The sequence below is a fragment of the Falco cherrug genome, chromosome 12 (assembly GCF_023634085.1).
Source record: "Falco cherrug isolate bFalChe1 chromosome 12, bFalChe1.pri, whole genome shotgun sequence".
Classification (NCBI taxonomy): Eukaryota; Metazoa; Chordata; class Aves; order Falconiformes; family Falconidae; genus Falco; species Falco cherrug.
The window spans coordinates 11,808,936-11,834,160 of record NC_073708.1 but is presented as its reverse complement, the minus strand read 5'-3'; the positions used below and the strand labels follow the sequence as shown (position 1 = coordinate 11,834,160).

The 25,225-nt window shown below is 36.9% G+C and overlaps 1 protein-coding gene across 2 annotated transcripts in view; it reads right to left on the bottom strand.

Moving 5' to 3' along the window:
- The window catches only part of VAV3 (vav guanine nucleotide exchange factor 3), a 171,316-nt gene that overhangs the window by 31,198 nt on the left and 114,893 nt on the right, over nucleotides 1–25,225 (bottom strand). For both annotated transcript variants that reach the window (XM_055724411.1, XM_055724412.1), the window contains exon 19: nucleotides 22,516–22,561. In XM_055724411.1, coding sequence (XP_055580386.1) covers nucleotides 22,516–22,561 — 46 coding nt within the window. The remainder of the gene's footprint in view (nucleotides 1–22,515; nucleotides 22,562–25,225) is intronic.

The following is a 25,225-nucleotide window of genomic DNA, read 5'->3' as shown; positions in this document are numbered from 1 at the left end:
ACCATATCATGTACAACCTAATAGAAAAGAACTACTTGGAAAAAACAACTTTTTCTTCCCTTCTCTTCTTGGGGTAAAGCTGATTTTGTGTCTATGGAGGCTCTTTCCTCTACTGATGCACTCCTAGCTCTGCATAAGGTTCAAATATTAAGGCTATCTTTGTAGTTTAAAGCAAAAATTGTGATGAACTAGTATTAAAACACACTAATATGAAGAATCTCATCAGCTTTACATTATTAGTACCAAAAAGCAGACTGCCGATGTGAACATGTCCAAGACAGTAAGGATGACAACCCTTCTAGGCTTCTCGTAAGACCTTCCCCCCCAAGTTTTCAGGTTTTGACAATATTTTTGGGTACACATAGCAAAGCCTAGATCAATTTAAGGTTTCATTTTCAAGACAAGAACTCTAGCTGCACACGAATCTTTCCACATCAATACCGGCTGCATCTAGACAGCTGATCTCTGATTTTTTTTTGTTTGGTTGGGTTTTTTGGGGGGTTGTTTTGTTTTGGGGGTTTTTTTGTGTGTGTGTTGGCTGTTTTTGAGGGTTTTTAAGGGAACAATCTACTTCTTGAAAAACAAAATATTTTCCCCAAAGATCAGTTTCTCTGTCTGTACAAAGAACTAATTCACTGTTTGTAACTACAGTTCAAAAGCCCTCTAGAAGTATCAAATGGGGGGAAGGACTTCAGCCAGAAGAGAAAACTGTGGGTACTGTAACTCCATGTTCTTACAACTATAAAATGGCATTTTAAAAAACCCAAACACTTAAAGCATTATGGACAGCTAATGTATGGCACTATAACAGTATGCTGTGATATTGTGAGATACTTGAAATCAAGTGAAGTACCACCCACTCCATAAAAAACATAGTAAAGACTTAAAAGTTCTTAGAAAAGCATTTTTTTCCATTCTTTATACTGCCAAGGAAAGCATCGTTTTAACAGAACAGATCTATTTTTAATCACTATTCCTCTAACTTTAAATAAAAGTTTAAATAATTTTTTTATAACAATTCACCTGGTTTTAACTGCACATAGGATGTTAAAAACAGCTACAATTAAGTGAGCACATCCATTTAGAATCTTATCGAGAAAGTTTTTGGTTAAGTAAGATTTTCTAAGAATTTATAGTAATACATACAAATAAAGAGTGAAAGCGTGCAAAATCAAGGTAGCTGGGCTGCCATATTTAACCAGTGTCTTGCTAGAGAGTTATGATTAACTTAATTCTAACGACAAAGTATCAGCAGACCTAGAAAAGACTGATTTCTGTTGCAAGATCACTACTATAATTTAGGTGGCAAAAAATACAAATAGACATGATCTCCTCTAAATTGTATGAAACATGAAAGAGATCACCTTCAGTAATTACTACTCTCTGTATTTAAGAATAAACACGAATCCAAAGTGCTGATGAAACATTACATAAATACCAGCTCTTAAATTACTCAGCCCAAATGACACCATAACTTTTACTATTTCTTCAAGTTATCTGGCATACTTAAAATGAGCACCTAATTATTAATAAGCAATTATTTCACTTTGGTAAATACTAGACTTTGCTTTGTTTCTCAGCTGAAGGCTTTCAAGCTTTCAAATACTGATTCAACATCAACAAATTCTGCATCTATTGCATGGCTAATAGAAGCAATGCTGCGTACAAGCACCTACTCAAAGCTGACAACTTTGTCCTAACCCAAGGAATCTGCCTCATCACAATACAACTGAGAGCTTTGCGTATGTGACAAACAAACTAAGCATGCACTCAGAGACATACTCGGAAGTTGAAACAAACGCACAAAAAAATATTCCCATTGTGAATTCTTGTATCAGGTGATTTAGTTTATCACATTTTCAGTGTGCAGATGCAATATACTTAAAACACCACCTTTGTATTGATCTTATCATAACATAAATACTCTCATGTACTTTCAGTGCAAATCCTCAGGTTTTAAAAGATACTACACTGCTAAAATCATAAACGCATGTAAAATGACTTTTTTTTTTATTTTACTGGTAATTATGATTATTGGCATCTCTGAAAAACAGGCCAAGAGAGGAAAAAATATAATGCTGTGTCAACTAGCAGAATTATTTGAAAGGTAACACAGAATTAATCATGTTAAAACATATCATGCCTAGAATACTTGTGTATAATCCATTATGCTTAATTCTGTAAAACCCTACAGCAAAAAAATTCCCTTGGCAGATACAATGTTGGAAGATTTGATCTAACACCTCTTGACATCACTAGAAATAATCCTATTCATTTAAATAGGCTTTTGGGTTAGGGTCTTAGTCTTAACAGAGTTCATTATCTTGCTTCAGATCCCTTCTTAAAACTTCTTTGCCGTAATGCCTACAGCAACTGTGACAACTACAGCGGCGATGTGCTACAGCTGCTCTCTACTACGGTGACAAACAAATTTTATTCCTCTACTGTAATTTTACTAGCTACTTTTATCCAGTTGTTGTCTCTACTGTACTTAAGAGTTCCCTGTGCTTGGCACTGCCTTTGCTATGAGTACACACTGTCTAGCACAATGTACACACACTACCACCAGATCTAGCTAAACCAGCACATGGAATAACAGGGACACATGGCTAGGAATCCCATACATTGCAATAATACAGAAGAACGTTGTAATTTCATTCATTACTGTATTACTTTAATTCACCCACTTTAGTAATGATACTGTGTGTGAGCTTCAGGGCCACTGATCAAAGATGCACCTATAAACAAGGGAAATTATTTTCTGGTGCTAATTATTTAAGCACGCCTTAAATTCGACACAGATTCTGAAAAGTACTTTGTACCTTGAAGTACAACAACTGAAGGTAAAGTCACTCTCCAACGACAGGGGTGTCTAAGACACAGAGAATACATTCATTTCAAAATCAGCAATACCAGACATGCGTAGGCAGCCTGTACTGATCAAAGACATAAAAGCAGTGAATGTACAACTAATATTTTACTCATTGTATGAAAATATCATCAAAAGGACCTGTCCTTGTTACACGATTTCAAACATTTTTTTAAAAAAAAAATCTTTGTTTTCAGGAACAAAAGACTAAATCAAATCTTTGAATTAATCACTCAGAAACAAGCACATACTATTCTGAAATAGCTATTTTTCTATGGATAAATGTTCTTCTCACAGAACTACCCTTAGAGAACCATTAAGCACAAAAGAAATGAAGGAGATAAAGACAAGTTAATAAATTGAGGTAAAGAGTCATGGAGCTCCAAACAGAATATCAAACTTTCATTTCATCATGTAGTTACAGATTTGATAATAGCAGCTCAGAAACAGTTTAGCAGATTAACATTGAGATTGTTTGCATTTAACTGGACAGAATTTGGTCAGCCCTTCCCCTCCTAATCCATACAAAGTGCACTGGGGTGTGATGGATCAAGTCCGATCCACCTTTATCACAGGAACCAGCTTATACAATCTTCCAGCTGTTTAGCAAGCTTCTCCTAAAACTTTTTTGTTTGTTCCTACTGTTCATTTTAGAACTTTACTCTCTGAGCATTTAGAATCTTCTGCTTTCTGGTGTGAACTAGTTCATGGCCAACTCACGTACATCTAGAGGCAGAAGTCTGAATAGTTCTTTTCCTTGTCTGCATTTATTTTCATAATGTAGTTACAGAGAGCTATCGTATCCCTTTTAACCTTCATTTTGATAGGTTGAATGAGCCAGGTTCTTTTAGCCTCCCCTCATAACAGATCAATCCATCTGAGGCAGTATAACTGCTTTACTGAAGTTCAGACAGACAAGATCTAGATTATTTTCCTTGTCTATCCTGACATTTCATTCTTAACTGGCACATGGAGTCATCACAAATATAGTCATTAAGAATCCTGAGTACTTGCTTTAGTATAATAATGCAGACAAGAAAAAGCAGTATGTTACAGAAACCTGAAATATTTTAAGTGTAATTTGGATTTTTTGTGATAGAAACATTACGCATTAATGAGTAAAATATGAAATATTATAAGCATTAGAGACACTGCCATTGTGATGTACATAGCTGCAGTACTGAGAGTATCTGATAACTACAGAAAACTTCTGGAAACATATCTGGCACAAAAATGTTACTCATGATTATGTTTAAAAGCAGAAAACTCAAGACACATAGGACAAGGTCAGGATTTCAGCCATGCATTATTATAATTAATGTTAAAAATACCATTGGCTTCCATGAGGTCAGATTTTCACATGACTAAAAGATTTTGTCAGGAAACTTCCTGATTTAAAGATGCAAAACCAGCCTGGCAGTTTCCCACCTTGAAATCAAATAGCAAACTGATCCAGTTATTCCACCAATAAACAGCTGAAATTTACTTCACTTGAAAGCCAGGGAAAACCCCAGATTATGAGAAAAGTCTTCATAGTCAAGCTCTGGTCACAGACCTAACACAAATTGATGATCTAAATTGTAGCTCATGAGAAAAGCAGAAAGCATGCTAGAGTCAGGGTTTGCAAAGTACCAATTTGGCTACATTACAGAAAAATAAAACCTTTCATAAACGATACCACACATTTGGGTATTTAATCTCATAGTTATGAGTCAACGAAGAAGGTTACACTTGAGAAATAGCATAGTACATAATAAGTTAGAACACCGATTATATGAGAGAACTAATTGTATTCCTTACAGCAGCTCTGCATTTATGAATGGTACTGAATAACCCTCAGTTTCATGGAAAGATTCAAAAATGTTATTTTTTGCTAACAACATGCATAATGCACACCCTATGATGACCTCCATCTGTCAAAATTTATTCCAGCATCTGTTATTTCCAAGCAATGTAGAACGTGGTTTACGCTTTGGGCAGGGGTCATTTGAACATACAGAATAATGACATAGAGTATAGGAGAAGATTCAAAGAGGAATTTGTGGATATGCTATATATTTTTAGCAGCAAGATGTAGAACAGCTTTGTCTGCATTAAACAACCATTCCTACTTAATATGAGCCTTGAAAGATGATTTTCTTTTCCTCTAGGGAAAATATAGCCTAGTCACCAAATATTTGTAACATGATCCAAAAACCAATAATGTAATGGAAGAAAGCCTCCTGACTTCATGAGGCTTTGACTCTGAAACAGAATTCTAGACTAACAAGGCCACTTCTTAACACTTCCAGAATCTCAACACAATGACATTTGCTGTTCCTATAGTAAATGACACTAATTCTGTCCTTTCTTTCACCAACAGAGCATTTTGAGTGTCTGTTTGGACAGTGAACTTGCTTAAAACTTTTTTGGTTTATATTCTCATAGCTACAAAAATAGGGAATGCAGCTCTGCTGAGGAGCAGACTGATATTTAGTGATTGATAAGCCTTCCATAGCAAAGACCAAAAGAAATACCCCACCTCAAACCTCAGAGCAGATGCATCTCCAGCCATCATCCCCCTCCAAAACCAGGAAATGAGGGCAAGGTAACCCACAGCAGTATCTCATTGGATTAAGTGTCTGAACAGTGACCCACAGCGTCATGAATTATTTAAACACGGCCAAACTAAAGACACAGGTGAAGGAGACCTTGTATTTAAATAAAAGTGAAGAAATCCAAAATTAATAATTACACCACAGCAAGTGAAGTTAGATTGTGAAGGTCTCAGACCAAGGAGCATAACTGCAGATAATAAAGTAACAAGAAGTTATGATTAAAAAAAAAAAAACATAGGAAAGCAGATGGGTTGATAAAGACAGCAGCGTGGCAAGCAGGTAGACAGTTATATCCACAATCTGAGCACTTGTGTCACAAAAAAATATCAATTTGCCACCTTTTTTGGCAACATCTTGGTCCAATACTAGTGTTATTAAAAGCCTAAAGGGAAGCTCTATTCTGAGCATGGACTATATGAAAATAAAGTCCTTTGGCATTCTCTGCATGTTCATCAAATCAGCTCTGCTAGCTCCAGTGTTTAAAACTCCTGTTCCTAGTGATTTTATTGCAGAATTAACAGTAAACTGGGTTCTCCTCTCTCGCATTTACCAAGAGAGCTGCTTTTTAATTCCTAATCAATGTCATTATCCCACAGCCAGTGAAAGTCAATAGCTTTGTACAGTTACTGCCAAAGGTAGAACTTGTCTAGAAGGACTTCTCAGATGGTGAGGAGACATAAGAAAAGCAACACTACATAATCACTTACAAAAAACCACATTCAGTTTCTGGGGCTGTCTCTTAATAGCATGAAAGAAAATAAGCTGGTTGGTTGTTTTTTTTTTACGAGTACTTATGCCACAGATTACAGAACTCCAGTACATGGAACATGCCAGCACAGTTTTTTTAAGTGCACTCTTCAGAGTGGCAATGATTTAAATAATTACTGTCGGACAAAATTAATACAATGAATAAGTACATAGACATACCTCAAAGAAGATACTTTAATTGAACTTTTAATTCTCCCAGTCTCAAGTCATTATTTTTCTATATCATCATAATTAAATTTCTAATTTTAGATATATCTTATAAGCCTTACATTCAGGCAAGAGGACTGAAATGCTGACAGCGCCTAAGAATCAGTTTGAATATTTCACTTGTTTGCCTTTTCTTTAGCTGTTTTTTCTTTGAGTACTGTTCAATAATATCTCAATATTTTTCATAGGACTAACCATAACTCCCAAGTTTGCTGTTTGACTCAATTTTAAGTAAAAAAAAAATTCAGAAGGCTGATTATTAAACATTTAATAGTTACCATAAGACTTACTCAACTAACTGTTTAAGCTTCTGCTTATACAGGCATACAAGTAAAGCAGCCCTGGCAGGACTTTATTCCAGAGAGAACTCACAAGCACCAGAGGGGAGGCCAAAGATCTTCATTATCTCATAATTCAGATGACAAATTTGTAATGCACTCCAAACCATATCTGATAAATATTCACATTTCATTTCCACAGAAACAGAAAATTTAAAGACTGTCATCCTACAGGATAAATCTGCTGAAGAATTTTTTTTCTTCTTCTTCTTTTACAGCCCTCCTTTCTATTGTCCTCCTTTGGCTGTTCCTACCACTGTACCTCTCCTTCAGAACCTTATTGAAGCAGCATTCAGGGTTCCCTCCAGTCCTTTACTACCTGTCAAAACTTCTATAATTATTCCAAGACTCAAATTTTCCACCATTTCTCTTTGATGCTGCATATATAAGTTGTATTCTTGGCAGAGACATCTGCAAAAATGGTCAACTATCAACTAAAATGAAGATGCGTGGGAGGAAAAATCTGTCTGCTAACAGTCTGATCAACAACTTGTTATCAGAAACAGAAAAACAGCACAAGTCAGGAAGTCCTTTTGCTTCTTTGGGTTTTGTAGACCTGATTAGCAAAAATTCCTCTGATAAGTAGCTGTATCTCCATTTTCCACTGCCTCACATCATACACACAAACGACATAGCAGATCACATCAGGAGTTCATTGCAAGGAAAATAAACAAGTCTAGCTCCATTATTCAATTTCCATGGTTGCATTTTTGAAATTGTGTGACTTCTGAAATATTTCTACACAGATTATTTCTTTTTTACATTACAGTAGTTTGTTTTGCTTAAAGAACAATGCATAGACAAACAGACATCTTCCCCTGCTCTGAACATCAGCATTTGACTTAGCTCAAATGTGCTTTCAGCAAAGGTATTTGAAGATAAATCTCTCTTTCTGCTTAGTGACAATATGAGCAGCGTTAGTAAAATCAGCAGCATGGGAACGTGGACACTCAGAGGTGACAGTCCCCTCTCAGTAGCAGCTTTAAGTCTTCAGGTCTTCCAAGTCAAGGCCAAACTTAATGCTCAGCTTTGTGCTTCTATAAATACAGCTGGCATTTGTTTTGATGAAAAACAAGCAATTTAGCTAAGAAAATTCAGAATCCAAACTGAAGTTTCAGAATTTATTTTTTTACTTAGAAAAGAAAGACCAACAGAAGGCATTTTCTTATTTAACTCCTAAGCAGGGACATTTGGCACATCGTGACATTCATTCTAAGGAATCTGGAAGCTTGCCTCTGTGCAAGAAAAAACAGCCATTGCAGAAATGTTTCTGAACAGCCATATTTTTAAAATTATGAAGATAAATGCCATAAAGGCTGCCTTTTGAGAAAGGAATGAACCTATCATTATTTATATGACCGATGTCCACTTGTCTCTCATGCCCTTAAGGGTGGTTCTGCTTGCAACTCTCACAGATTCACTCCTCAGGTTTAATTTTTTTTATACCTTTTTTCCTCAAAACAGAACAGAAAGAAAAGGAACTGTGAAGATTTTGGGAAGCTGGGGGACAAAATGTTACAACAGAGCAAAAGAAATCTGAAAATTAGTTAAGTACACTGAAGAAAGAATCCACTGACATACAAATGCCAACTCATTCTTGTTTGCACAGCAACATTTTCAGAAGCTGTCCAAGGCATCACTCTCAAGTCTTCTCTTAAAATACATTCATTTGGTTTTGTACATCCATATGTAACTGCAGCAATAAAGGATTCCATTTTCAGAAAATACCAAGTACTAGAAAGTTCAAGTACCACTATCTCCAGCTGCAGTTGTGAAATATTTTGGAGTTTTGTGAAGCTTCACACAAACTTTAGCACATAAATTTAGAAAACCTGGGCACACCCTAGATGAATAACATTGGATTGCAAATGCAAGAAAGGGTGTTTAAAGTAACAGAAATTTAATGAGCAATTCCAACATCACATCTTATTATTTATACTCAAAAATAGGTACTTAGCAATTTAAAACTTTTATGTCTATGGTTTGTCCTCTCTCAAAAAAGGGGCTCTCTCCAGGTCTTCATTGAATGTAGAAGAGAGCAAGGAAGGCCACTGACTTTATAATGGTCACAGCCACACACATTTTGTGATAAGTCAGAGCAAAAACTATTCTTTCACTGACAGACCTTGGTTTCCCTTTCATAACATGTCTTCCTCCAAACAAGTCTTAAGGACAAGCTCTCGTATTTTGTGCAACTTCAAATGCTTCTTCAGGCAACTAATCCTTACTTGCAGTGACACAGGCAGCTATCTGAGAGTAAAGGATTTTGGAATCATCTAGATAGAGAAGAATCTCAGCACTTTGAACAACTGTTAGAAATGGCTGAGTGCTAAATGTCTTATTATGTGACTAAACAACAAAGAATAATCCTGTTTCAAAAATACAGTTTTCATTTGTTTTGACAAAGCAATGGAAACTCATCATTTCAATGTAGTCTAGTAGGTGAAACAGGGATATAATTTTAAAATATAAAGTTCCCTCAAAACTAAGATGCTTTATTATTTTCTTTAAAATTGAGCAAACTAGATTTTTGGCATATGAATTAAAAAGTGTCATACATGAGGTGCTGCTTTTTATAAAAGCTCAAGGTATGAAAATTAACCAATGTTAATTATCACATCTTTTAATGTGGTGCCATAGACAGGCATGGCATTCTAAAGTGTATTTGTTCTAGCAAGTACCTGCCCTGAGGAGCTAACAACTTACATTGGGCAGATACTATAGATGAGCTATGAAGGTGTGTCCAGACAGTAGTACATTATGTGCAGCAAAAGGCTCTGAAAAACAGGGACAAATCTTGTCAGATAAAAACCCATCATTCCACAGAAGTAATTACTTTGAGCTATATTTTTAATATTACCTTCTGCCTGCCCAGGGATGATTCTGGAGCAAGCAGTAAGAGGAAGAAGGCTTGAGAGCAAGAGCCCCACTTTGGAAACTGAATTGAATACTGTGAAGTATCATGAATCTTATACAGGACCTAGGCATTTTTCTGTTGTTAAGCATTCATGAATAATTTTGAAAAGAACTTGGTCAATTAAGTATGAACAAACATAAACCTTGTCCTTTCTAAAACATAAATATACTGCAGTAAAAAGCATGACAGTGAAATCTCACTTCAGTGTGCCTGAAAGCACGGCAGCCCTACCTTTTAACAAGTCTATTCAGCACAAATGGAATTAGTCATCCTGCTGAATACACCGTACACTTCAGTGTACAGCTACTATACATTAAAATAATAATCATGGGCAGCAAGATGATAACTGTGCACAATATAACCCATGAAAACACACACCTGTGCCACCTAGAATCTTTCACAGGTCTCAAACAAAATTTAAAAGCACACATTGCTGAAAACATGCTGAGATTTTATTCATCAAGCATTGCAAAACTGAAAATTATCTTTCATACAATTTATTTTGTGCTCTGTATTGACTAATAGCATCTGCCTCTAAGATAAAAGAGCTTACTCTCCATTTCTGCCACTTACAAGAAATAAATTCTCTGGCAAGAGAGGAGTTATAAACTATTATATAACATGAAGGGGAAGTGGCTGATGCCTGGCAAAGAGGCAGGTTCCAGCAAACGACAGAATAATCTTGCCTGCATGCACCGTCTTCATAATGCCACGTAATCCTTCAGCTTTTCAAGTTAAACACTCCTGTGATCTTCCTCTTCGAGCAATTTTTCTTTTCTGTGGCCTCTACTCTGATTATGGCAGATACCTCTTTCACTTCTTAACTGACAGTTCTTAACCTACATGCAAAAAAATTTCAGGCCATAAAGACCTTCTTTGCATGGAATCATCTCTAGATGAACATTGCCAAGAATTATGGCATTATATTAAGCAATGAAAAGACACTTTTGCTTTGGCTGAAACGAACCTGCTTTCGGAAAGTATGCCTACTGATTTCTGGTCTGTTACAGCAAATAACTGATGTTAAAACTTGCTTTCATCACAAAATATTTGTGTTATAAAAGTAAAAAAGGGCAAGTACATATTTCACTGTTACCGCAATGTAGTAAAAATTGTTTATGCCTAAATAATATGTACTTGTGATTTTGTTTTTTATGCTGCATACTTTGCATATTGAAGCATTGGCAAGCTACTAAAATAACTTCTAGGAAATCCAAAAGGCATAGTATTTTGTTGTATTTCCAGCTTTTCCATAAATCTGTAGTATCCCTAGCCTCATTCAGTTGACGCACCTATATGCAGACTAACAGACCACGTTTTAAGTATCAACTGAGTATAAAAATGTATCTATCTTCACATTATCTGACCTTACTGTCTTCATTTAGAAGTTATCCTTGCTTTTTTAGCAGGACTGACATATCAAAAATTAGGCACTACTCTGATGCACTGAAGTTTCTGCAACTTCCTCCCTTTTTATCAAAGAAAAATATTTTCAGGTTTTAGTACAAACTTTAAAAATTGTTGAAAAAAATTAACTGGCCTAATTTTCCATGTTTACATACAAATAAGTCCCTAACTTGAAAATACATCACAGGATGAATAAATAATAAGCAGTAAGAGGGTCTTGTTTTAAAGATAAAAATTAAAACATATAATAAAATCACCCATGATCACTTGATCTTTGTTGCAAAATCAAGAGGTTATTGGTGAACCATCATAGGCAATAAAGATGGGAACCAAGATCAGTCCCCTCTCAAGATGTCAGTTCTGCCATAATAAATCAGGCTCCATCTTAAAATCTTTTTGTTTCTTTCCTTTCCGCCAAGAAAACCCTCATATATTCATCTTAGCAGTAGTGAAAGTTCTCCTTCTGCTTTCTGTTTCCAGTCTGAATGTGGATTATGTACTCCAGCAAACAGTGGGTAATTTGTCAGGACATAAACCATACCTGAAAGCTATCAAGGATATGGGTTGATGTCCCATCTAACCCAGGATGAATGTACTCTGTCACACCCCCACTAGCTGTGCAGCCTCAGGATGGTTCAGCAATCCAATCAGAAAGAAAACCACTTATTTCCCTATTGCCACCACCACTGTTGTCTCCCATGACCAGTTTTCCATTATCTCACTAAAGCAACTTAGCCCTGTGACCAGATGATCATTAGATTCAAAAGAAAGGGCAGTGAGGGAACACCTGGGCGGGAAAAAGCACCACAGCTTCTGGCAGCAGCCTGTAGCTACATTAAAGAATCACCAGAGATCAAACTGATACCAGAAGAACACCCAGAGTTGGTTTCTTTCTCTCAAAAATACTGCCCGGACAAAGAATATCCCTCACGCACTTAAATCCCAGCATCAGCTCTTTGAGCTTAGTTGATCATTTGATGTTTTTCAGATGCTGAGCCATGTGCAGAGCAGTGTACAATTACAGGATTTAAATCAATAGCACCAGCAACAGACAAATAACAAAATCAGCACATAATACACAAAAGCAGTGAGAGATTTAAGTCTCCATCATTAAGTCTCGTAGTCTTTTCCTTTTGAGCCTTTCTCCTTATTTATCCTCTCTTCTCCCCATGATCAAGCAAAAAGGGGGGAGGGAGAAAACTATAGGGCAACCTGTAGGGTCTTACAGGAAAGAAAAGAAAGGAGGAAAAAAAGCCACAAAACCAAAAACCACACCAACCAAATGTTAGAAGTTGTAGTAGTATTCAGTGAATTCCACTGAACTAAAACGCTAACTGCTAGTTGCAAGAAGACTGCTGCTGCCAGGGGAGAGATGTTATTCTGGAAGGAAAAGCTGTACATGCAGCTTTTGTTGTCGTATCTTATTTCATATGATTTGTTGCTGTCAAACCCAATTAAGGAAAAAATCCAAGAACAGTAAACATGCTGCTTTATCATCTGAAGTAAAAGGCATAGTGCCTCATGGTCTCCTCTCCCCACATATCCTGTTCCACATGGGCTGGTTAAAGAATAACCTTGAAGGTTAATGGAACTGAGGCACATTTTCAAGGTATCAGATAATGAAGTTACTATTTAATTCCCTGTTACACTAAAGCTTAAGAAACACAAGTTATGGGAAGTGCAAGACTGAACATGTCTTCTATTTATTTGCAGGTCAGCAAGAGCAGCAATGAAGGCTGAACTCAAGTGCTTTCTCTGAATCCCTTACAAAGGTACCTTACCTCTTCTCCTGGATAAACCACATCAAACAGTTAAGACAGCTGGGTTGAATGAATTGATTCTACTGAAAAATCAATCAGATCAATTTTTATGCTGTCACTACCTGGAAAAAACTAAGTACTAAATAAATTCAAATATGAAAATTACTGGGTTGTTTAATTGTGATCTGCAAGCTATTTCTTAAAACAGCCTCAGCACCATAGAAATAGGAGGTTAAGTGTGAAAGCAGTATTTTAAAGCAACTCAGTTGCAATCAGTAGATATCTGATATTTGTATGAGGCAGATTAGTAAAGCTCACGATAAAAACAGACTTCGCCAATATATGGATAAATGTAACAAAAAGACTAGAAATACTTTTTAAAGGAAAACTGGGGACATGTCTAGAGTTCTTTGAAGTAGACAGTGAACGTGAGGATCAAGATTATTTATTAATATGGAATAGCAAAATGTTTTTAACAGGACTCACTATGAGGCTCTCTTCCAGTTTTCACAATATGAGAGGCAAAGCTCTGCCCAGCTAAATAAGCAGCAAAAGGACAGGAAGTATAAAGTTGAAGCAGTAATATTTTTTTTCAAATAGAAGGTGGTTTCCAAAACAGTCACCCAAAAGAATCCGTGCTTGGACTTCCGTTCTTCAAAAAAAAATAATAAGCAGTATTGAAATGAGAGTAAGAGTGGATTACGTCTTGTAGAAGCTACAAAACTATTTCTTTAAAAAGAACACTACCTGCAAAGAATTAAAGGAAGATTTCATGAACTGAAGTTCCTGTACAATAGGATTACAAATCACAGATTAACTTTGGCTGGAAGAACCTTTGGAGGCCATTTAGTAATAACTTCATGTAAAATGTAACTTAACAAATACAACATAACACATGGGCTGAATATCCATATGTGATGACGGGCTCTGAAATAGCCACCATCATATAGACAACAGATCTCAGAGTAATTGCTAAGTATTCTTTAAAATCAGGTTTTTAAGACTATAATCTATTTCTGCTATGTACTGACACTAAGAAATATCTCCAAGCAGGCCACAGAACTAGAAAGACTGACCACTCTTGGACCTAGAAGCCTGCAGAGAAGCAAGCAGGATAGTCAGACATACAAGAAAACCCTGTGTCAGAAGAATTAAGCAGAGAGTGGCTCTTCAGTCTAGAAGAGAATGACTCCATATCTGACAGAGACAGCTCATGAGTAGCATACAGACAGCAACCAGAGAAAAAGTATTCATTGTTACTTCATTTATTATTCACTTCTTTGATTCAAAAAATAGGAGGCATCAAAGTAGTAGGCAGCAGGTTTAAAACAAACAAAAATAAGTACTTGATTCACACAACCAATTATGAAAGTAACAGTTAAAGGATATTGTGAACACCAAGATTTCAGATTGGCTCAAAAAGTGGTAATGAAAATGTGTGGAAGTAAGATTAAGAGCTAAGAAAAAAGAACACGAGGTATTGGGAGAAGTACCACAACATCTTGCTTCATATTCTATCCTTAAGCATCCATTTAATTGGCTACTGAAGAAGGGATCCTGAGCTAGTTTGGCCTGCAGCCTATCTTAGCCTTGTTGTTCTCTTCTCTGGGAAGCTCAAAGAGGTGAGCAGATTAAAACCCCTCCTGAAAAGCAGCATCAGTTTCTCAGGCTCTTGCCTCTGGCCCCTTCCACCAAGGGAAGTAAAACTTTTCCACCAAGCTGTAAAACTTTCCTCAGGCAGAAGGCAGAGGCAGTTCTGGGAGCTTCTCTTCGGTGAATTTTCAGCAGTCCTTTTTCTCCCATGGGATGGCTGCTTTCAGTTTTACAATGTTTCCCAAATTCTTTGTGTGAGAATTACTTTGAAGTAGTGATCAAATACTGATTTAGTTAAATGAATGAGCCACAAAAAAACAAACCATATGCTTTAGAGTACTGTTAAAATTCAGTAACTTTTGACTATTTTTAATCATTCATTGCCTTATTATCTTTCTTTTGCCTTCCGAGAATGACAGCACCCTGAAGATTAAAATCAGATAAGAAAATAGATGGTTAAATGCAATACTCTTCTAGCAGATGAATAAGAGATTTATAAGTCCCAATGAACTTTAGCAACACACTATGTAATTCCCTTCTACTTGCCATGGAAACTAAAAGCAACTTTGGGACGTATGGTTTCTGCAGATGCTTTTTTCTTTTCTCTCTTTTTTTTTTTTTCTTTTTAAATACTGCTGTAGTATTTGTGTGTGTGTAAAACACAAAACAGGGTTGTTTTTTTTTGTTTTATTGATCATACTTGTATGCCCATTATATCCTCTTACCTTAATCTCTTCCTTTTTTCTGCCTGCCAACTCCCTTGTTGATATCTGTAAACAGTGACGTTTTGCTTAGAACAGTCCATGCTGAGAGTCTTTTTATGCGGAAAAAATGAGAAAGATACTAAGGATTCTTAACCCAACTCACCTTAAAAATTATGCTAATACACACTGAGCATGTATTAAAGACTATTATTTCTCTAAGAGAAAAACAAAATGTTAATTGCTCAAGATGTAGAAATAGTCCCAAAAACACATCCTATAAGACAAAAGAGCCTAAATTACTCAACTACAAACTAATCTTGCAATCCAACCAGACAGGGATGAAAGAGTTTGATCAAATAAATATATTTCACCCTTTGGCATCTGGGTCTTCTGATGTTTAATTAAAAGAAAAGACTAAAGGCTATGTTCTTCTCTGAATGTTAGCTCACTGCTGAGATGCCAAAGGGGCAGGCACCTATCAAAAATACCTCTCCCCAACAGGAATGTAAAAATAATTTTAATTTAAAATACAACAACCCAAATACAAATCATTAAACTGCATTTGAAATGCTTCATTGGAACACAAAACTCTGCTTTGCCTTCCAGAAATGCACCGGTGGAAAAATTCTTGGTGCAAAACATTAGACATGTTCTTTCTTGTATCACAACAAAGATGAATTCATTATTTTGGGAAGCAACAACAGCTCAGCACACAGCATTACAGCTGTAGTTTAAAAAAAAAAAAAAAGCAAAAGATCCTGAATGTAATATGTATTTTTAATAAGCGTGTGAGAGAAATTAATTTGATCTCACAAATTAGGCCACACAATTCAGTGTATCTCTGAATTCACTGTTGCTGAGGTCCACCTGAAAGAAGCTGTCCCATTAACTGCTCCTAAGAATGTGGTGACCAGCAAGAAATTCACTGACTCTGGTCTCAAACGCCAACACTGTCCCAGCCATATGGTGTAAACCATGTTAAAACACATCTGTCAATACTAAGAGCTGGTCAGGTTACAGCTGCAACCCAAGTCCTTGAAGGACTCCAGAATGTTCAGAATTACACAGCACGTCAGCAAGCAGTACTGCTCCAATCCTGCTAAGGAGCCTTCCTTTTGCAGCAAGCGCACTCCTAGCTGCCTTGTTAAACCAGTTCCTACCTGCAGTTCACATGGTTCACAGAGATTCCTAGAGACATGTGCCGTATGCTTTATATGCACCTTGAACAAAAGTGTTTAGATGTTATGTAGAGAAGGAAAAAGCATTCATAATCCAATAAAACCCACCGAAAAGTTAAGCATACGCATTATATATCTGTACATATATGTATAGGCCTAATCAAAGCTCATTTCTGGTTCTGTAACTTAATACATTACCGTGTAGAGACGTCTTTAGCTACTTAGAAAATCCAACGCTCCACAAACATTACAAAACTATCGCTAACGAAAACACACAAAACTGCATATGCTTTATGATTGTTAATATTTAGACATACTTACTTCCAAGAGAAGTAGACATCTGAATTCCTTCAAGTCTCTAAAATAGTAATTTCTCTCTTTTTTTAAGCCATATAGGCTGTATTTTTTCAGCCACGGCTGCATTGTATCTATAATAGTAAACTGCAAAAACTTAATCAAAAGGACATAAAAAAGCAGGTCATTCTGCTTAGTCTGCGTGCAGCAAGTCTCCTGGACAGTTACTGAATGCAGTGGATGTTTTACTACTATGAACCTTATTAGGTTATCCCATACCAGTAAGCAGTGGGAGAAACCTCAAACTTGTCAAACAACAAACTCATCACTAGAGGAAGTTTTGTGAAACATTTCTCTTTCCTCCAGTATTCCTTCAGGCTTTCCCTGATTTAATTTACAGTCAGCTGTTCCTTCACGTACACATTGATTTTGACCAGCCATTAAAATCCACGGTTATATTCCATGTAAACTGTATCTAAAACTGAAAAGAATGTCTTACATATACACTTGTACTTCAGTTCATGTTGTCACATCAGCTGCCCCAGAAGCTTTTCACACATATTTAACAGAGAAAGAAACGAGCCTGTGGGACTCTGAGCAAGGTCCTGAGGGAAGATGCAGAAGCAAATGGCCTGTAATGGTTTGCTCTACTTAGTCCAAAAGGAAAGACAAGAACTATTAGAAGGGGATTGCTATTCACTCCTACATTTTATTGACAGGAAAAATAATTAAGTAACACTACTGAATGTCTCAGAAAAGCACCTGTCAATGAATTTCTTGATTCTATACACAAACTCCTTTACTAACAGAAAAAAGGCTCCCTTGGTCTAATCCATCTTGATGAAGATAGTCATAATAAGGAGATACTATCAGTGATACGGGCCACCTCCTCACTAAATACTCCTATGTAAAGAGTGGGGACTTCTATACTGCCTTTTTATTTTTGGTAGACCTTTTTCCATGGCTTAAAACCAAGATAAAGTCTTGCTCTCAAGAATAATATTGGCAGGTAGTTAGTAATGGATGATCAGAGATGCAGCCAAAATAGCTGCCCCCATTGCTGAAATGAGGAAAAAAAAATCCTGAATGCCTGTTTTTCAGCACTGGGCTTCATGTTGCAGAACGTTATCTTTTCTCATCCATGAAATTGGGTATTCTCTACACTGGGCTGAAGAAGAAAGGCAACAGTCAATCAGCACTATCATGGACTTGCCTGGATAGTTCATAGGACAAGAATATGAGACATGCTTCGTATTCTCAGTTAAGGAGACCAGTGTTATCTATAACAACTATATGCTTGGCAAAGAATTATCTGCAGCTTGGGATACCCCAATATTCGAATTTGGGCCAAATTTTGCTTTTGGCTGGGCACGTGGTTGGAGTGGTACTGAAATGGAAATCAGAGTTAGACTTGCATATCACAGAGCACTGTGTCAGAATTTGTTGAAATATCTCAGTCTAATATACCTCATTCTTAACTGAAAAGGAAATTTAAACTGCCACTATTATGCTATTCCCTAATTTTTACTACAAAGAAGACATGTAATCATTAATACAATAAAAAACATCTGAATGTTGTTTCACTGCTTAGTAATCAGACACACATAATGATACAACCTCATTAAAATATTCCGCAATCCAATTTCAACAAAATATGAAGCACACAGTAGCTCATTTCCCACTGTCTAATTAAATAAAAATCTCCAATACTGTACTTCTCCCCACACAGATTTTATTATTTTTTTTAACATGTATACTTCAGGCCATAAACCTAGTTATTCTCTTCCTTTTTTAAATAATCTGTGTAAAATCAATATTACAGGATCACTTCACAAAGTAAGTATGGACCAGATGCCAACCCGAAATACAAACACACTCTTTTTAAAATTACTATTTGAACTTAGAACTCCCAGGCTGAAAAATAACTTTGTCCAAGCTACAGCACTGCATACATTAGTTGTTAGTATTGTGTGTGCGTCCCCAAAAAAAACTGGTCAATATTTTACTTTCTTTGAAGGGAAGAGACCTGTCGGTTCTGTCCCTTAGCTCAGAATTAAGGTTTTCTAAGGTTTAATCCCTGCTTATAAAGAAATCAGCTATTCAAGAAGTCAGAACATGCTCAGTGACATTCTTCCACATATCAGATTTTAAGTGTAATCTGCAATGAATCTTGAATATAAGGCTTCCAGTGTTCTGTTTTTACCAAGTTTATGCTTCTGATATGAAATATACTTTCACACTTTTAGAGATTAAAGTTCCGATACTTATATTAGCAGAAATGTTTAGGTAGAACTAGTTTAAAAACACTAAGCTGTAAATCTATCATGTTTAGACTCTTTATACAAAAAAAACCCAAAAGATCGCAAACATACAATGTATTATTCCAATAGCTAAGAAAGAAAATAACTTTTAGTCTTATTAGAACACATAAAAATTATTTCTATTAAAAGCACTGGTTGGATTGCATCATCCTTCTTAAGAAAACATGCAAAGCCTTAATTTATGCTTATGAATATACATATGAATGGTCTGTGTCACTTAAGTCAATAGTTCAAACCACATGCTTAAAACTAAACACATGCATAAAGATCTTCATGATATTCCTTACACAATGAATAAAATGTTATATAATTATCACTCCATATGCCCATTCTAGGCAAAAACTGACACCAGTCTAATCACTTCTCAAATACATTTAAGCAGAATCATGTTATTTGACAGTAAAATGCAAACTCTAGACCAAATTCCTCCTGGCTTTAGAGATGCAGATGCATTTCCAGGTTCATTCTCTCAGTGGCTTTTATTATCTGCTGATTAATCCAAGGAAAGGTTATCTAAAACCTGTTTCACCTAAAACTTAGTAGATGAACCAATTCAGGAGGCTATCTGCAACCTGACCACAGGTTGAAGTCACAGTACGTAGCATAAAGAAAAGATAGTCATATTCACTTTTGATTTCCAATTTGTTCTTCACTTGTAAGCTTTCTGCACATATTTCTTTTCTCATTAATGTTTCATTTCAAAGGAATTTCTCTGCCTCATCATCCTTCTACCCTTCCTTCTCATTCAGTACAAAGCAAATCTTGAAGAGGAAGCAGTCGCTGTCAAAACTTCTTAACAAACTTCAAAAAGAAACAATTGAAAAAACCATGAACAATTTACTGCTTTTAGGGTACTTCAGCTAGATAGGTTCCTCCATCAACAACCTTTACCACCAGAAGGCAAGAGATACTTTAATCCAGAATCCTCACATTGTTTTGTTTAGACTATCCCTCTACCCACAGTACTTCTCATCAAACTTAGATGATTTTTCAATTAAACGCTAAGCTCTGTCAGTAATAGTTGAATTTGGCCCTAACAAGTATAAAAAGAGAAGCACAAAGAATCAATTTAACTATGGTACTCCTCCCACATTCATTCTTCTTTACGAAAATAGCCAAAGACAGACATCAGAAAGAGACAAGACAGAACACGATGTTGAAAAGTTTGTGCTAAAATACTTGCAGCCCAAAATAGTTTTTGTACATATTTACTGCTGATATCAAAATCTATCAATGTTTAGACTCCACCAGTTATTGATTCACAGCAAACACCTGATGCTTCAGCACCCTAATATACAAGTAGCAGCAGCATACTAAACCTAAAGACAAACCAGTTGAGCAGCAGACATGAGGTTGTTGGGTTTTGAGGACCTTTTTGTGTTGGTTTTTTTTTTTAAAGGCAGAACATTAAGCTTTAAATGTTGTCTCTGACTTTGACTACCTCTCTCAGCAAAAAGAACTCCATGGTGCTAAGATTCCCAGAGATTTATATGCCCACGTTCTTAAAAAGGATCTTAGGATCAATGCAGTAATGTACTCCTGAAATAACTGATCTTTTACAAATGCTGCACTCTGGATAACATCTTCTGTCTCTCAAGGCAATGTGCAGTCTGATGAGCAGTATTACTTAGAATATGCAAAAGGTATGCCAAGAGTTTACCAAAGACATTCATGTCTTTAAAAATTATCTCCACTAAGTTATAGCAGGACTCAGAATTCATATGCTGACAAAATGCAAACAAAAAAGCTCACTTCATTTGAAAACTGACAGAGTATATGTACAGAGCACGTTAGTATGTAGTATTATTATTATTTATTAAAATATATGTCAGAAGCAATTCTGTAAGAGAGTCTTCTGCAACAGTATCTCTAATAAAGGGACCTAAACACAGTGCAGATGTTCTGCATTTCTACTGACTTTCAAAAATATAATGGGGACCAAGAACTTTACTCAGAAAGACTACTTCAACAACTCAAAGAACTGTTCTGTGTAGGTAAGTGGACAGGGCTGGGGTGGGAGCAGAACTGTATTTTAGACATTTTGTACATAGAGCTTTTAAAAACCTAATTAAATTACTCTGGGGATTTAAATAATACTTAATCGTCAATAAAAATTAACTTTAAAGTATCCTTGTACACAATCCTATCAGACTTCAACAGCAAGTAAAACCACAGGTATAGCCAAAAGGTTCTCGCAGCTAAATTATTTAACCTTTTAGGAGTCTACATGAAACAGCTGTGTTTAAAGAGCTGGACCTGTAAGGACTATTCTGCAAGCAAACATCATACTTCACTGCAACATATACCACTGAATGGGAAGAACTCAAACTGTCACACGTGGAAGTATTCTCATCCTCTTCTGCATTGTTTAATTGATATCCTTCATGTTTCCCCCTCTGACTGTATCAATTCTCAGAGTTACGGGGTGCTCATTTTTTTCTTTTTTCATTAATGACTTCAGTTAACACAGTTAACAACAGAAAAGAATTCAGGAGTATTGTGAAGCTGCCTTTTTTTTTTTTTTTTTTTTTTGCTAGGGGGAAAAAAATGACGATACGTGTTTCAAAACATGTCAAAGGTACCTGACTAAGAAAGGTGTGGTCTGCTTCAGCTACTTACAACATTTTGAGTCTCAAAGCCAAGGCAGCTGCAATGCTAGTGGCATAACCAGCATTCCTACTTTTTGAAAAGTGCTTAGCTCTGCCAGGCTGTAATGTAGTGTAGAGAGTTGCCATCCTGTTTAATGTTTGACTCCAACTATTCTCAGGTGTCCACGTAAGAAATATTCAATAATCCACAGCTTAGTATTATTCCAAATAATATCTGCATAACAAATCTCCAGTAATTAAACTATACAAGAAACATAAAGGACAGAAATATAATTACAGTAAAAAATGACACTAAAAATATCACAGTTACACTGAAAACCATTGACTACTTTACAGAGACACATAATGGGTCTCCAGAGGAAATGTTCACCCACTTGAGTACACAGTCTATAAGCAAGCCTTTAATTTTCTTAAGGGCTGCTGCTGCCATGATTCCACAAAAGTATCTACTATAAACTAACATGGAGAATAAAATCACTTTGAAATTCTACATAAAACTGCAATTGCTTTATGCCTTTTAGAAGAGCAATTCCTAATCAGTACAGCTAAGCACTGAGCACCACTACAGCTGGGAATACCCATAACTTTGCAGATCAGAACCTAAGCTTTATAAGCAACTGTCTGGTTTTCATCACTTAGTTATTTCTTTTAAAACTGCAGAGTACAGTAGGGTGGGTCATGTTAACAAAAAGCCCAGAGGCATTTTTTTGTTCAGATAGAATTAAAGCACTGCTTAAAAAAAACAAGGGAAAAAAATTAAGAGTTCAGTCAGCTGACCCTATCTTTGAAATCACAAACAAAGCAATTGGCTTAGACCTTCACAACTTCAGCAACAAAGTTCTCAAAATGGCATGCATTACAATAGCATTCGAAATGCAACCTGATAAAGGCAGTTACAGCTTTCTCACTCTTTTTATTTGACGTTTTACTATTAAAAATGCCATGACACAAACCTGGGTCCACGTGTCTAGAGTTTCTTCTAATTCCGTTTGTTCGTTTCTGCATAGCAAAAATACAAATCAAGGGTATGAATAAACATGTTTTCATGTAGGCACTTTGCACTCCCTTAATTCCCACAATCTACTAGGCAAAACTCATCTTCTTAAGTTATTTCCCCCAACCACCACCACAATTATCTTTATCTTGTAGAAAGATCATACTTTGAAAATTATTCTTAGTAACAAGGATAGTTTTTTCATGTATCCCGTTTTTTCTGACACTAGCCTCAAAAGATTCTTAGTCCATAGAAAGTTTGTTCGTACATCAACATCTTTTGATACCAAGACAAATTTATTTTTAATCATTTATAAATAGGATAGTGGAAAAATATGCAGATTGATATTATCAGCCCCAGATAATGACCACAAACACAAAAGTATCAAAGCTGCTTGTGTTGCTTTAATAAGATAGAAACTTTCGCTATTCCTACTTTGTACTTTAAGGTAGCCAGATTTTCTTAGGTAATTCTGAATATTCTTATGTTCTGGGCAAGTACTTAAGTATATTTAGTAACTCGGCTCCCTCTTTCTTTTAAATTTGGATGAACCAAAGCTGTGTACAGAAATCAGAAACTCTCTGACAGGACTGAGACTTTTTAAAAAAAAAATAAATTATTTATATATTTTATACTCCAAGACACTTAATATGGATCCTTGAAAATTTCAGTGTGAAATGACACATATCTGTGAACTACTGATCTGCTTTTGCAAACTTGTTTTAACTGGTAGCTTGCATGAAGGTTCATGCATTTATTTATTTTTTAATCAAACCAAGCAGAGAAAAGCACATTGCATAACAAAGGCAACAATTAGGTTGCTCCGATTTACTTCAGTTGATAGAAGTTGATGCAGGACACACACCAAGGCGAGCCAGAAAGCGGTAACCTGAGGCAGAACCAAATTACGAAGCCCTGTAGCAAGCTGGCAAAATGAAAAGCTTGGTTTAAAAACAGCTTTCAGACTCCTGAGTTTTTGGACATACTCTATCTACTCTACCCACGACTCTAAAGAAAGAGAGGAAATGCAAGTTTTGTTTCATCGGCAGTGGAAAGAAGAAAAATTTAAAACTGCTGCTACAATGACGGTAATATTATTGAGTAAGAACAAGAGGCTCAATTCTAATGTAGTTTTTTTTTTAAAACGGAGGATGTATTGCTGATAAGGATTGATGCAGAGTGCTGAGTAACTGCAGATTTGCACAGAAGAGGGAAAGGGGCAGGAGCAGGAAAAGCAAGCATGAAGGAAGGCACAGAAATATTTAACTAAGAAGAAAAAAAAATACAATAATTCTGTGACAACATAAGACATATACACCAAAGGACCAGAAGGAAAACAATTTTAAGGAACTAATTCTTGAGCTGTATGAAAACATGCTCAATACCCTTAACTATACTGCAGTACCAGTAGATTTTATTACATTACTGGTATGAAAGCTAAATCCATGCTTTCTAAAATGACAGATCCTCATCTATGCTCAAGTTTCCTTTTGTGCAAGGAATTAAAGCAGGCACTTGAACAAGAGTCTTGGTAAAAATTAAATCAATCCTGATGTTTTGGATCAACTCAATAATAGTCAATGACATCAACAGCTCCAGAAAGGAAGCCATTTTTTCCTCACAAAAGATTTTGGAATGGCGCTAGGGGGTGAGAAGTGGAGGAGTGGCCGGGGTCACTCAACCACCAGCGCACATGCCCTTTGTCCATCCACAGCAGCTCACTACAGTTAGCTTTAATGAGCCTGGCAGCCTCCTCCACACAGCCCAGCAAGTGTCTGCCTACGGCTCCCCAGCACCGCCTGCCAGCTGCAGCACTGGGAAACAGCCTAGCAAACGGACCGTGCTGTAGTTTCCATGTTTTAGAGTGCTCTTACTTAGCGGGTCTTTCTAGGCAGAGACATGAAAATCCAGGCAGCACACGGCAGGAGGCATGGCTTTGGGAGCAGTGAGGACAGCGGGCAAGGCAGCAGCATACCAGGCACGGGCATGGCCTGTGGCAGCGCAGCCCCCTCCTCACCCCGAGCACCACCCAGGCCGCCTCACCCTTCCCCTGCCAGGCCCCCAGGCAGGCTGTGCCCCTGCTGGGCCGGGCCCGCCTCAGGCCCCCTGTCACCCAGCTGCCAGAGGGGCCGGGGCTCCCTCACCCAGCACCCACTGCCCTCGGCGGTGGCAGCCATGCCAGGGCGGCTCAAGCAGAGTGCACAGGTGCGGTCAGCCCCACGCAGGGCTGCCCTCTGCGCCAGTCGGGTCAGCAGCACCATCCTTCAGACTCCATGACCCGCCTGAGCGATAGCATCAAGCACGTACACACTTACGGAAAGAAACAACATACGTGCTTGTATGCTGTTTATAACCGGTGTGTCGTTTAAGCTGTTAAATTACCATAAACTTCTGATGTAAAACAGACACTAGAAACAATTATACCCTATTTTTAAAGTGCTGCGTCTCTTTTGTCAGAATAGGCAAACAAAACCCAGTTGCTGTGCCCGCTTCAGTGGAAAGGCACCAGCGGCTGGCGAGAAAATAACCCCAGGCAGCTTGCAGCCTTCTTGGGCTGGCGGCAAGGTATGCTACGTGCGCCACGGCAGCTCCTCTGCACAGTGCCCATTCCACCACTCTCCAGATTATATGAACTCCATAACCACTGGATAGCTCTGCAACTGAAGGGT